The 13,743-nt window shown below is 38.2% G+C and overlaps 1 protein-coding gene across 7 annotated transcripts in view; it reads left to right on the top strand.

Moving 5' to 3' along the window:
• Positions 1 to 13,743, top strand: part of EML4 (EMAP like 4) — a 162,928-nt gene that overhangs the window by 101,727 nt on the left and 47,458 nt on the right. For 4 of the 7 annotated variants that reach the window (XM_055725568.1, XM_055725567.1, XM_014278171.3 and 1 more), the window contains 4 exons: positions 5,110 to 5,283; positions 7,414 to 7,542; positions 10,804 to 10,829; positions 11,282 to 11,314. In XM_055725568.1, coding sequence (XP_055581543.1) covers positions 5,110 to 5,283; positions 7,414 to 7,542; positions 10,804 to 10,829; positions 11,282 to 11,314 — 362 coding nt within the window. The remainder of the gene's footprint in view (positions 1 to 5,109; positions 5,284 to 7,413; positions 7,543 to 10,803; positions 10,830 to 11,281; positions 11,315 to 13,743) is intronic. The other 3 variants (XM_055725569.1, XM_055725566.1, XM_055725570.1) reach the window with 3 other exon arrangements.

Genomic DNA, 13,743 nt, shown 5'->3' with positions numbered 1-13,743 from the left:
CCCCTCCATGTGATGGTTTCAGCTGCATACAGCAAACAAAGTTTGTGTATAACTTTCTTCTGCGGGTCTGTTAGTCATTGCATGGGTTCTTCAGTTAGTAGGTTTTGCATTTTTTTTCAGCTTTTTGCAACTTTTCCTATTTGTTGAAAAGAACAGGCTGCCAGAAACAGCCGCAGGGCAGAGAATACTTTAATGTTTTAACTGTGGTGAATTACGTGAACAAATTCTTGGCTTTTGTAGAGTGCTGTAGTAAATCCAGTGGTTGGTTTATCTTCCACCATGGGTGTAAATACACTGCTATCTAACAATACAGGGAAATTATATACTTCAGGGAATAAAAATGCTATGTGCAAATATAAACTGTATGAGAATAAACCAGGAAAAGCTTTCATGCCCTTTGGAATTTGGAGAGCAAGGGTAATGCCCTGCTCTTTGCTCTTCTCCATTGTGTGGCACTGCATATCTTTCTTTTTATTGAATTCTTATGTTTACTTTTCAGCAATAAATCCAAAGAGATCACAGTATGTCTCTGTCTGCTAGTGTGACAGGCACCAGTACAAAAGACATTCCTGCAGGAAGGTATTTCTTAGTTAGCGCTTTACCATTAATCTTGCTCCTGTGGCTCTTGGCGCTCTGGTGAGAGCCAGCCCGCTCCCCGTCATGTCCAGTTTGCATTTGCGCTGAATCACCTTCTTGATTCACTGGGTGCTCTGCACCTGACTGCAGCAGAATTGCAGCGTGGAGTGGCCAGCAGCTCCTTCATCTGAGTTAAGGTCTTTAAAAGAAGACCTGGACAGGCCAAAAGGAGAAAAAAGGAAAACCTTAATATGAGGGAGGGCAGCTCTCCCTGGGCCCCCATATAACTGTCCAGTGGAGGTTTTGGTGCTTCCGGTGCAGCTGAAGGTACTTGATTCCCTTCTTCAAGGCTTGGTTTAGGAAGACCTGAGTCCTCTCCTCAGCTGTTTTACCAGCAGTTCCTTTCACTTTCCTGTCTATGCATTCTTCTATGAAATTAGTTTGGTATTTGGAAGAAAATAGACTCGCCTTTTCGTAAAATTACCAGCTAAGAAAGGTGAAAGAAGAGGTCTAACCTCAGGCTTTCTGGATGTGTGCTTTTAATAACAACAAAATTGTTAAACACCAAATAGTTTTCCTGGTAGAAACAAGTGAATGTCAATAGTAGTCCCATTTCATTAACAAAGTTAGGGTAAACGTGACTGTTCCTAACACTCTTGTTACCGTGAAGAGGAGGAAGGCCAAAAGGAAGTACCAGCTGGTCATGGGATACTTCACCCCAGCTTGTCCAGGCTTTTCTTTAGGTTGGAGGTTGAACTAGTGCAGCAGGTGGACACTGTCATCTCTTGATGTAGAATTATGCTTTACTTACCAAAGAGACCCCATAGCCTGCCTGTAGCTTTTTGTGTTCTAAATGTATGTAGCTATACATCTAGTCACATATAACAGAAGGCCCACTTGTGTCCAGAGCATTATTGTTGAAGTTTGGTGTCTGTCTTAATATTGTACATTTCTAGGGCTCTGGCCTCTGTAGACCTGCCATCTCTGAGAATTTCTTCTATAGACAAACAGTTTTATTTCTTGGACTGTTTAATCCTTGTTCTACCAACCTGAACACTGAGATCATGGAGATGGTCTGATGGCTCCGTAGCTGCACAGCAGCAGCACATCTCGTTTCAACAAAGGTGTGCTAAAATATCCACTGTCACTAAAATCACAGCCCAGGAACGTACCATGAACAGCTGGTAGAAGATGTCCAGTTGACAGAGATGAAATCATGTACATGTTGGGAAAATTTTAGTGCTATAGTCTGGAACTGACTTGTGATAGAGGTGTCAAAACACTTGAGAAAAAAAAACATGCTGCATAGCTTGTATATCACCAGAGCTGGAAACAGGTTTGTATTTTGTACTGCAGATGACTGTCACAGAGACCTGTTTGATCATTTCCCTTGGGACTAAAGGTTCTTCTGAAAACAGCTGGTAGGAATAGTCTTCATGTTTCAGAAATGACCACCCTCCACAATAGCTGCCAGCTGCTGTGATTCAAAGGGTGAAACGTGCAAAGTGAAGTTAGAGAATCTGCACAATTAGGATAGATACTAATAGCTCTCAACTACTCACATTTAGACTGAAGAAATGCCTCATTGAGTTGGGATTTGGAAAGAATTTTTGGATGCATTAAATGACTGCTTCCCGGAACAACTAGTCTTTAGAAACCCACAAGAAAAGGTGCTGGTTTTGATTTGTGTCGGTTGTTGCACAAGACCTGGTTGAAGAAGCGTTAGTAGGAGAGCCACTCTGTAATAGCCGGTTATAATACAATTAGGTTGAAGATTTTAGCAGTAGTGAGCAAACCAAGTAAATTCAGCACAAAAGATACTCAATACCCAGACTGCCACATATGTACATAATTCACCTTCCAATTTAAGTGCAGTCAAAAAAAGAAGCCCACTTGCAACTTAGTTGTAGATAAAAGCACTGTATTGGAAGCCCAGGTATACCTTGCACTGCAACCCAGAGGGAAAGCAGAGCGGTCCAGTGGTTCTTGTGCCCCAGCAGAGAAGTTAAGGAGTGAACCTAATGGCAGAGGTGTGAAATGTGTAGTCAACAGCTGACAAGCTCGGTGAAGACATTGGAGAGGTTGCCACCCTGAACCTGTGGTGTCTAGGAGATGGATCCGATGAGCTAAATGAGTTTGGGCAAGAACACAGAAAATAAGAGACCTAATTGGTAAGTTAGGTGATATGCTGCTATCAGCAGGTGTCATTCATCTGAGCCTGCTGGAGGAACGCAGGGGTGAATTGCAGGATTGCTGGTGTGTCTTTGTAACAGGGTATTACAAAAAATGTGGTGAAAGGGGCTGCAGGCAACGACCCCTTTTATGCTCCTCTCAGAGACAGGGCATGGTGCCAGGTGAGCCATTGCTCTGACCGAGTAGGACCATTCTTTGTAGATTTGCAGGCTGGAGTTATGGGAATCATTTGTGTGTTCTCTCTCCTCCTGCTTCCTTTATCTTTTTTACTATTATTAGGCTTTATTTTGAAATCCCCAAGTACAGGGAAAGGGAAAACTGGAAGCCTGTCTTTCTAAAAGGTAGTTTCTTTTAAAAAAAGAAAACACACACACACACAGGCCCACCCCTCCAAAAAACAAAAGCAACACTCCTCTGTCCTAGTAGATGGGCTTCATTATGAGAAATCCTGTGTTTATGGGAGAGTGAGTGCAGGGGTCTGTGGTTGGACCTGTCGGAGAAGGACTAGTGACTCTTGTTTTCTTTAGTGATAAGATTCCAATAATTTATTTCACTATAATGCAATTCTTGCCGCAGACTGTGAAGAGATTAAGATCATGTAGTGTGCTTTTGCATCCAGCAATGCAAGCTAAGTCTTCTGATTAAAAAATAATAATTTTTATGCTTCTAGTTAATTAAGGACTTCTGGCTATAAATTATTAACCAAAACCCCACAGTTCTTCATGCTTTGTTCTCTGTGATCACATATATACCCTCAAGAAATGTGAAAGCTCTTTCTGTTTTGTTTCATCTGTGTTTCTGAAAAGAAAATTAACTTTGATGGATTATATGAGTTTTTTAACTAGTTAATATGGTTTACAGAAATAATCCTGAGTGATCCTTATAAAATGTATTTTGGGTTTTATATTATTTTTCACATTTTGACCTGTTCTTCAGTGCTTCTTTGCAAGCATTTAGAAAAGTTGAACTCATTATAAGCATTGAGGGCCTTGTCTTGGTGGTAGATGATATATTTTAATTGAAATAGCAAATGAAACAAAAAAGGGTCTTATGAATGTTGTATTAAAATCAAGGGCCCATTTTTACTCTTTTTTTTTTTTTTATGTTGTCTCACTGTTTTAAATTTGCTTTTGGGGGAAAGGTGAATGAAAACACAAATAGTCAAGATGGGCTCAGAGCAGGGGGGGAATTGATGTGGGGGAATAGAAATCTGGATTCTTCCCTTCAGAAAGATGCTGATTCTTCTTTACTTTGCAGGTTGCTTTGAACCTAAGAGAAAAAGTCTCTTTTCCCTTTTTAGCTGGTGTTTCCATCTTACTTTGTTCACTGAGAAATTTACCATGGAATATTATTATTTTTTAATCTTAAAAAAAAATAGGCTGTGTACTACAGAATACTCTTCTCTTTCAGGTCCTGTTATTGTTAGTGTGACTCGGTATATTGCAAAGCACGCTGTTTTATAGAAAAGCCTTTTAATTAATCTTTCTGTTTACTTAATGGATCTTTGCTTTGGATTTTAATGAATTTATGGTTGTTAATGACGTATTTAAAGCTGTTTCAAATGTTAACCTAGTAAATACAGCAATATGAAGTTAAGATGTTTTCTTAGCTGTCATTTACTGAAGACATTAAAGAAGTGGCAAGACAGTCTGATGTTAGTCAACTACAGATCAATATAGCGATGAGTTGTTGGGGATAATTTTCTTTGAATTCTGGTGCAGCCAGGGAGAGCCCAGGGGCCAGCAACAGCATTTCACTCGTTCAGTGACAGGGCAAAGATAAGCGGTACCATGCATGTCCAGAAAGACAGTGCCAGAAGTATAGTTCCTTCTTTATAGGCTTAAGCTGATCAGAGAATGGTGCAAGTCACACTCCTGCCCTTCGCTTGCCCCGAAGCACGGCTGGCAGCACGGTAGGGTCGGCGGTGAGCTGAACCAGAGGATGGGGTTTTTTCTGAGGGATGGCGGAGTTTTCATGCATCAACTTGTGACAGCTTCGAATGTTGTTGAAACACCTGCAAATGAAGAACACACTCAAATCTAAGTTGTATCTATTTTAAAATCAGAGTAAACTTAGTGCAACAGTATAGTAATAATAAGTAAATAATCTTCCATGCCTCCCTCCCCTTTTTGATTTTTGGAGCTCGTGAACAAATCCTATTTCAGCAAATGCTAACCTGAAGAGAGTGAGTAAATAATCAAAGTGTTCTTTTGGTGATTATATACAGTAAGTTGCTACATGCTTCTCCCATCTTTTACAGAGGACATTTTCTCCCACCTTTTTATTTGCTTGTTCTCATTTTTATTTTTCCCTCCCCCCATGTTATACTTTATTTTACAGCGGTACAGAAAAAAAGAAGGAAAAACCTCCAGGACAGAAAGAAAAAAAAGAGGAATCTCATTCTAATGATCAAAGTCCACAAACTCAAGCATCACCTTCTCCCCAGCCCTCCTCACAGACTCTCCAAACACACAGGCAAACTCAAGAAAGCAAGAGTTCTGCTCCAGCTAAAAGGTTTTCACAGTACCACAGTACAGAACTAGAAAATTATTGTAATGATACCAAGTTCATATTTGACAACAAGTCATGTGAAATAGTTCTGATCTCATGATCAAGTTAATAAATGTTTGATACTTTTTGTGCTAGAGAAGATGCATTCACTGTGCATTGCAACAGACCATATGTAAAAATGCAATTTTTTTTCTTTGAGTAAATTTTTAAGATTACAGAGGTGTTTTTGTTCTCTGTGACTGAAATTCTTATACGGTAGATTATCTTTAATCAGTCATCATTCTAAAATATTTAATGGTGACTCTGAATTGATCCTTCTCAAAATACACTTCACAGGCTTTGGCATAGCTGAATTGTGCTGTGTGTTTTGCACATGGCTGTGTTCTACAACTCGTAATAGCAATTTTTAAATGTCATTGCAAGTCTTCCTTTGGGAGTTTTTCTTCTTAAATTATTCTATACAGTGACTGCAGTTAGAAATTTATTTTTTTTTGTGGCCCTTCTCTTTTCAAGTCCTGCTAAGTTGCAGGGTTGTTCACTTTTATTCTGATTCTTTACATGAGTGAAGTTCTGAGTTTACACCCAAATCATAGAACTGCTTGACCTGAGTGAATGTAGACTTTTATTTAGGATTGCCTCTGTGTTCCCACTCATTTTAGTTGGAATTAGGCACAGAAAAAACTGGTAGTTTGGTTTTGTTGTGGTGGTTTTTTGTTGGGGTTTTTTTTTCCTTTTTTAGATAGCTTTTTAAGGTCAAGGAAATGGATTTTAAGATTTGGGTGATTACTTCTGAGTTTCAAAACTATGCAGATCACTTCGTGTGATTTCTTTTTTTTTTTCTTTTTCTTCATTGTCACCTTGTTTAGGATGGTGTGAAATTTTCTAGGAGACTGAAACAAACTCTCAAATGAAATTTATTCTTCTGACATTTACTGTAGTTCACAAGATTATGTTGTCTTGCATTGCTCGAATTCACAGCTCTAATAAATATTTAAACTTTCACTTGACTGATGCATGTCATAACACTCCATAAAGGCTCTGTCTCCATGTCTTGCACAAACTCTCAGTTGTCTGAAGCTGAACTTGTGGCCTGTTCTCCTGCCTGGTATCTCACTGTAAAGATGTTTGTCTGAAGTCTTGCTTACTAATCTTTTGCAGTGTGGCGAGAAAAAAAAAAAAAAAGGTGCCTTTTGTAGTCTCCTAATGGTTTAACTTGATTTGATTAACTTGTTTGTCGCAGGATCTTTCAGCTTCTTGAGGTGCTGTGGAAGGAGCTTGCTTGCCGTTTCTAAGGTTGCAGCTCAGGACTTAATCCTGCAAAAAGCATTTCTGACGGGATGAAGTACGATACTGTTAGCAGGACACGTGCAGACCAGCTTGAAGAATAATTTGGGCTAGATCACTTTTGAACATGTTTTCCATGATTAAAATGTACATGAAATTAATGAACCAGTGACTGCAAAACATGCAGGTCCCCATTAATGTACATTGGCTACAATAAGATTGCTGAAAAATTATACTGGTATTCATGGATTCAGTCCTCCGTAGTATTGGGCCAAACGTAGCTTGCCTTATTCATGCAAAAAGTTTGCGGATGTTTGTTTTAAGAAGATTAAAGCCACTAATGTGGTTTAGAATGTGCTGTGTGCAAAACAGCCGTATGAAACTAATCTTACAGAACTGTTCTGCCTCAGAAATCAGTGTGTTAAATCTGGTGAACAGTTAATCAAGAAGGGAAAAAAAATTTCTACTTTTCTTTCCTACCTTCTGTAGTGATTTTTTTAAAAAATTGTTTATTCTTTAAGGCTAGTATACTGTAGACTCACTTTTCTCCACATTTGTGATTCATTAGCAATATAATAATGAAGTATAGAGTTACTTTGTTCAAGTCTTTATGTAAGAGCATTTGGAAATGGAAAGGAATGGATAAGACATTTTGCAACTGTCTTGCTCAATTGTTTTCATTCATCCAGTTAGAACTTTTTGACTAATCTTTTTTTCCTGTTTCATGCTTCAGCTTGAAGGAAGACCTAGCTCTGCTTTTGTCTCCTGCTGCTTGATCTGTTCGTTGCGTACCAGTTCCAGTTATTGTTATTATCTTGTAATTTTAAAATACATTTTTGTTTCTTTTAGCATAAAGAAATCCTTGACTGCGGAAAAACCTCACAGTGCTTGGGAGAGTTCTGATGACAGTCGTAATAAGCTGCTGAGAGTAGCCTCGACATCTAAATTAATATCCAAAGTGGCAAAGAATGCAGACAAGTATGTATCAGTTTGGTACATAAAAGCAAGTGAACTTTACAGTCAAAATATTATGAAATTGCATAATTTTAATGAATTTATTTATGAATATGCTGAGACAGTTTGCATTTTCGTTTTTACCAGGAGTAATTATCTACATAACCTGCTGATGTTGTGCTTCTAGGTGCCTGTGGAATCTTAAAATCATTATAAAATGTGAATACAGGATTTGAGTATAAATGTGTTTTAATGGTAGCCATTTGGATTAGCAGAATTATGCACTGTGAGTTAAGATTTATGGCTTAATGCCACTGTTGTGAAGATTCCAATCATTTTTTCCCTCATTTCACTTGCATTTTCAAATCAGTCTTATTTCCTTGAAGTTAATTTACTGAGTTTGACATAGTATGTGTATTTCTAAAGTAGACTGTAATGGTAAGAATATATTCTTACTATTTTTCAGGTGGGTCTCTCAAGTTACCTGTTTAACAGGTTCCTGATTGCAGGTTCTAGGTAATAGGCAGGATCTTCTTTTCAGCTTCACCTGCAGGAGGTGATGTGCTATAGCCCATCATCCCTCTCATGCTCTTCTTCAGCAGCAGGTTTTCTCAGTTTGTGGCCTCCAGTGGAGGCCTCACCGAGGATGAAGAGCACGGAGTAGTTACTTCTCCTACTCCTGTCATTAAGAGAGACAGGAGTTTGCTTTTTGTTGTTGACGCCTATTGTTACCCACTTCTTGTCCTCAGTATTCTTTGCCAGTTGGGCTTCCCACTTCATATTCACTTAATTTCTTTTTTTTTTTAACTTTATTTCACTGAATTTGTTGAAATTGATGTGCTGATTCTTTGACTGACCCCTCTCCTGTTTGCCGAGATCCCCACAGTGTGCTGGCAGCTTCTTGCAGCTTGATGTTATCTGCAGATTTCATACATCTGCTCGTTAATCTTCATTCAAGTACCCATTAACTAGTCCAAGGCAAAACTATTTGAAAATCCCTCCCACTATGACAAATAAAACTCTTCAGAGCTTTCAGAGTAATTACCAGTCTTGTTATGATTGTGTCTGTAGGCGCTCTCCTTAGCTTGCATGTAAGACTGTCAAATACATACTTAGAGTCAAGAGTAGTGCAAGTGCATTCCTTCTTTCCTAGGAATGGGTAGAACAAAAACATCTTAAATTAATCTTGGGTGTGGATATCGGTACATTTACTAAAAGCCTTATGCTTAGCCTGAAGAGTTCTGCAAAGCAGTGAAGTGCTGTGTTTGAGGGATTTTGGGTGACGTATTTTGCAAATACTTCTTTTCCTGTTAGAATTGATTTTCACTGTTAGAATTTAAAAGCCCTTTGAATTTAAATTTATTTTAATTAATTAAAACATTTTTATATTTTATTAATTTTTATTATCTTATTTATTCTTACTTAAATTTTATTTTTATTTTAAAATTTTAATTTTTAATAATTTGAAATAATTTTTAAAAATTAAAAATATAATTTAAAAGTCCCTAGAATTTAAAATCAATTCAGATTGCAGCAGGATGCTGTTAGGTAATACTTTGGACTGAAAAAACCCTCTGTCTTGATTTTTACTTATCAACTTTCTTTTCTTGGTTTTTGTAATGCTACCAAAATATCTTTCACAATGTGGTATACTCAAATTTTCTAATAGTAAAAAATAAATTTCACTCTTACTGACATTTTGTATAATGGTTCAGGCATGGTCAAAATAGAGTATCTTGATGCATTTTCCTGTGATTCTACTTATTTTCTAAAAGACTTTAAATGATGCCATTCTGCAATCTAATGTAGAAAAAAATCAGGTATCTAACAACAAAGCATACAAGGAAAGATTGGGATTCATTATTGTGGAAGAAAGTTGTCTGTTCATATTTTGTTTTAAAGGATTTGGCAACAAACAAGGCTTCAAACATTATCAGTTGTAGACATTCATCTGATTGAAGGCTGGCTGTTTGTATACCTTGGTCGTAGCTCAGACTTACCCTAAAAGCACTATTTGCATTCAAGAGCACACATTAACACTAATTTCTTAATCACATCCTATGTGCCCATTTTCTAAAAGAATTGGTTAGTGTTGTTCAAAGGCATATTGTTATATTGCATTTGTCGTTCCCAGTGAAGAAATGGTGGCCTCATCTGCCTGAAGTTACCAGAGTCTTGTGCAAGGAGCAGAATTCAGCCCCTCATGTGGGCCCCAGGAAAGAAATGTTTTACATATGCTTTGCGTTATCAGCCCAGGATATGAACTTTGTTTAGTAAGCTCAGTCTTTAAGTCAGCACTGGCTGTAAATCAGCCTGATAAAGCCGTAAGAAGTAAGAGGGTTCCCACCCCACAGCAGCCTATCGTTCAGTGTTCTTCAGGCAAGGCTGGGAATCCAGTTTTAATTTTTCACGTGGAGTGTGGTGAAGGGTGAGTCTACCAGTAGTCCGAGATGACTTGCCTCATGCGTATGTTTGACCCTTTGTCACTGTTACAAAAATTTGACCTCCATCCAGCTAAAAATACTGGATGCCATTCATACCTTTCTGCTGAATTTCAAATTGAATTCAAGAGGGTTTTTTGTGCAATACATTCTCCCATCAAGGAGTGTTATTCTGGTAGGAAGTAGCTCTGAAGCTGGAAATTAGTATTTCTTCCCTCTTCGGAAATAAAGGACTGATGTTTTTTGTCAATAGTTCATTCTTAGTTCTTAGTCTCAACTGCACTGCTTTGAAGACTTTGCGTTGTACATCCAGTAATGCATGGATCCAGTGTGAATGAAACCACAGCTTGCTAATATTTAATCCATGCATCCAACAGGGTTAATTCCTAGAAAAATTTATGTTGTTGTGTGCTGACAGCTTATTTTGACAGGTGTTAAATGCCTTGCCTGCAGGCCTGAGGGTGTTTGGCAGCTTAAAACATTTGGTTATTACAAGTTTGTTCTCTCAAAATGGAATTTTCCATGCACAAGGAATACGTCCTCCATCATTTAATTTTAAGAGCTTTTTGTATTTTGTTGTTATTACAGTAATTATTAGGAACCCTTGCTATAGGGCCAAAGACTTTTACATGACTCAAAAGATACAGTGAACTGCATAAAATAATACATGGGTAAAAAGGTACTGCAGTGACCACAGTTATTATTTAGCATCCTATACTACAGTTACACTGTACGCAGAATCTGATGAGATTGCCAAATGCGATAATGTGTAAGAACTTGATGGTATGGGCTTGATAAGAATTTCACATATTATTAACAATTTTATTTTTTTTTTTTTTGCCAGGCACAAAGATGTCATTGTCAGCCAAGGTAAATAAAAACATTTATTTTTAAAAACTGGATGAAGTTGAAAAGATTGGCTTTTGACTGAATAGTATTTCCTGTAAATGAATACACTGGGACATCTGCTTATGAAACAGGGATATAGAACTAAAATAGCATTAATAATTACTCCAAGAATTCATCTGGCCAAATGTTACTCAAGACCTATATACGGAACTTTGAAATTATGGAGAAATGCCTCATCAAATTGGATCTTTAGGAAGGACAGAAATTTTCGGTGGGTGGTGGGAGGATTCGTTTTACTTTTGTAAAACAAAAAGCCTTTTTGATTATTTTCTCTGTGTGTATGTGCATAAATAGAGAGAGCTTATGAAAAAAAAAAAGTAAAGTTTTGACCTATGTGCCAGTCTTCATCCAAGCAGGTATGAGTGAGACTTTAGAAATAGTTTTAAGATATTCTATTTCTGTCCCATAACCAGCAAAAATGTCAACTCGTGAAAAAAACAGCCAAGGTAAGAATTAACCTATGCCCTTTGGTTGCTTTCTAATTTAGCGCTCTCACAAATCTTTTATTTGGCTTTTCACCATCAAAGAGCATCGGTGCACGATCTCTTAAAAACTTTGAGCATTTAAATAAATATTTCAGCTTTCTTGTTATGGAAATATGTATGCATATGCACTTCGCAGTCTATGTAGGGATTATTTGAGGGTAGTCTAAAATAAATTACTACGCACATAATTTCCTCAGAGAAGAATATGTGTTCAAATAAGGTTCTATAAGTCTTGCATTGTTGCCCAAGATACTAGAATATTAAGAACTGCCAACTAAAAGATTTGTTTTATCTCAGCTGTCTTGCCAATGTTACAACATATACACTCTGATTAGACAAGAACAGAGACTGAAGGTTTTAATACAGCCTCCTAAAATGAAAAATTAGTCTCTTCTAACGTGTATATCTTTGCACTGATTAATCTTGCATTCTGTGGCTACCTGCTGCTGCTGGCTTGTTCAGACAGAAAAAGGAGCCATCTATCTGAACATGGTGGGACATGACAACAAAAGAAACCCACTTGTAGTGCCGCAAAACTACTCTGCTTTGATGTCCTGCAAACTGTACTGAAGCATGCAGTTTCAAAACTGAAGCATGTAACCCAAGTGCATGCTTTACAAAACATGTATCTATGTACAGAGGTTTTCTGTCATGCTTTTTTGCTAATTAACAAATCTGTAATCTCAAAATTCTGTGCTGTAAGCAAGATTACATTATACATGGTTTGATTACATTTGGTCTCCTCTGGATTTTCTTTCAAAAAGAAAGAAACACTCAAATTTTTTAGGAACTTAATATATGAATTGTTGTAATGAAAGCAAAATCAACTTGAATCCAATTGCTTTATCTTTTTCTAATTCATAGAGAAATTACAGATTTAAAAACAGTTTATATTGTTACTTACCAAAAGCATCCTTCAAAGACAAGAGGGGTGAAAGGATGTATAAGCATCAGGAACAAAGAAAGGAATGTTCCAGCTGTGGAACAGTACATATGTGCAGCAATGGTTACCGTAAAAAGAAAACTAATCAGTATTGTCCAGACCAGATGCAATTTAGCTTTCCCAGAATTAAACTGTTACATTGAAAACATCCTTTCTAGCAAACACAACTTTTCACAAAATGAGGTTGCATACAGCTAAAATACTTTGAATACTAATTCTTTTCTTACAATGTGCTGCTTACAATTCTGTGTGTTCTGCCAAAAATGGACCATCCTTCAATTTTCTCATCCTGGTAGCTATAACTTACGTGGCCTCGATGTGTGCCCTGCTATCCGTTGTGTTACTCTGCAGATGATGTGAACTTTTGCTGAATGATGAACAGGCACCTTCCATGTGTGTGCTGCCGTAGTCTGTTCTGAGCCCAGCTGGAATGAAAGAGAAATATGATGCACATGACGTGGCCCCAAGTGTATGGAGAGGAAGTCTTGTCATAGAAAATGCATTTACTAACATTTTAAACATGTTATAGTGGCAGAACGTCATTCTGCCTTTAACATGGATGAAGTTAGAATTAGCAGGATTTAGCCTGCAAAGTTTTGGGTTTTGTTTTTTGTTTCTTATGGACCAATGAATATATCTTTTGACAGCCTTTTGAGTATGTGTCTGTGTGTGTGCGTAAGGTCTGTTAGGTTTTGGGTTGCGTTTACTGCCATAGAAGTAACCACCTGTTAGTTACTGTAGTTGCAGAGGGTCCCTCCATCCTTTCCAGTATACGTTTGGCAATACTCAGCTGGTTCTGTGTAGTGCAATGTCCTGTTCAGGGCAGCTGACTTCAGCCTGGTTTGTACTTGTTGGTTGCCACGTAAATAACCAATTTCGAGCTGGCACCCTGACTCAGTGGGTCAGGAGGTTGGCATGGCACAGGCAGTTAACATGGTTTGTGGAGGTAAATCCTGTGCAGCTGGACAGAGTTGGCTCAGGCAGGGTGGGATGAAGGGTAGCCTCTGCTCATGCCGCTTGGGCAGGACCTTCCTGCTCTGCAACCCAAAGGTGTGAAAAGTTACAGCTGCTTTAACACTCCCTTGTAGCTTGCCAGCCTTTGCTGCCAGACCCGAGCAGTCTCTAGCACGGTGTTCATTAAGTTACAGCAGCTCCCTTGAACTGCTCTTGTCAGTGGGCTGTGTGTGAAACACTGCGCACCCACCCCCCCGCACCCCCCACCCCCGGCACCCACCTCCTTGCTAACAATTGTGTCAGTGCGCTTCCTAGAACCTGTGTGAAGGAGGCTCTTGGAAAGACTGCCGGTGTGCAAACTGTCAAGCTTCAAAGAAAATCTACATAGATACGTTGTCTTTATACACACATGAAACAAGTTTGGAAACGTAGTGCAACCACGAATTATCACAGCAGAAGGTGTTTGCATGGGGTAACGGGATGGAAGATGACA

This window comes from Falco cherrug, chromosome 13 (assembly GCF_023634085.1).
Source record: "Falco cherrug isolate bFalChe1 chromosome 13, bFalChe1.pri, whole genome shotgun sequence".
Classification (NCBI taxonomy): domain Eukaryota; kingdom Metazoa; phylum Chordata; class Aves; order Falconiformes; family Falconidae; genus Falco; species Falco cherrug.
The sequence above is the reverse complement of the archived record's forward strand: the minus strand, read 5'-3'. Positions and strand labels throughout refer to the sequence as shown.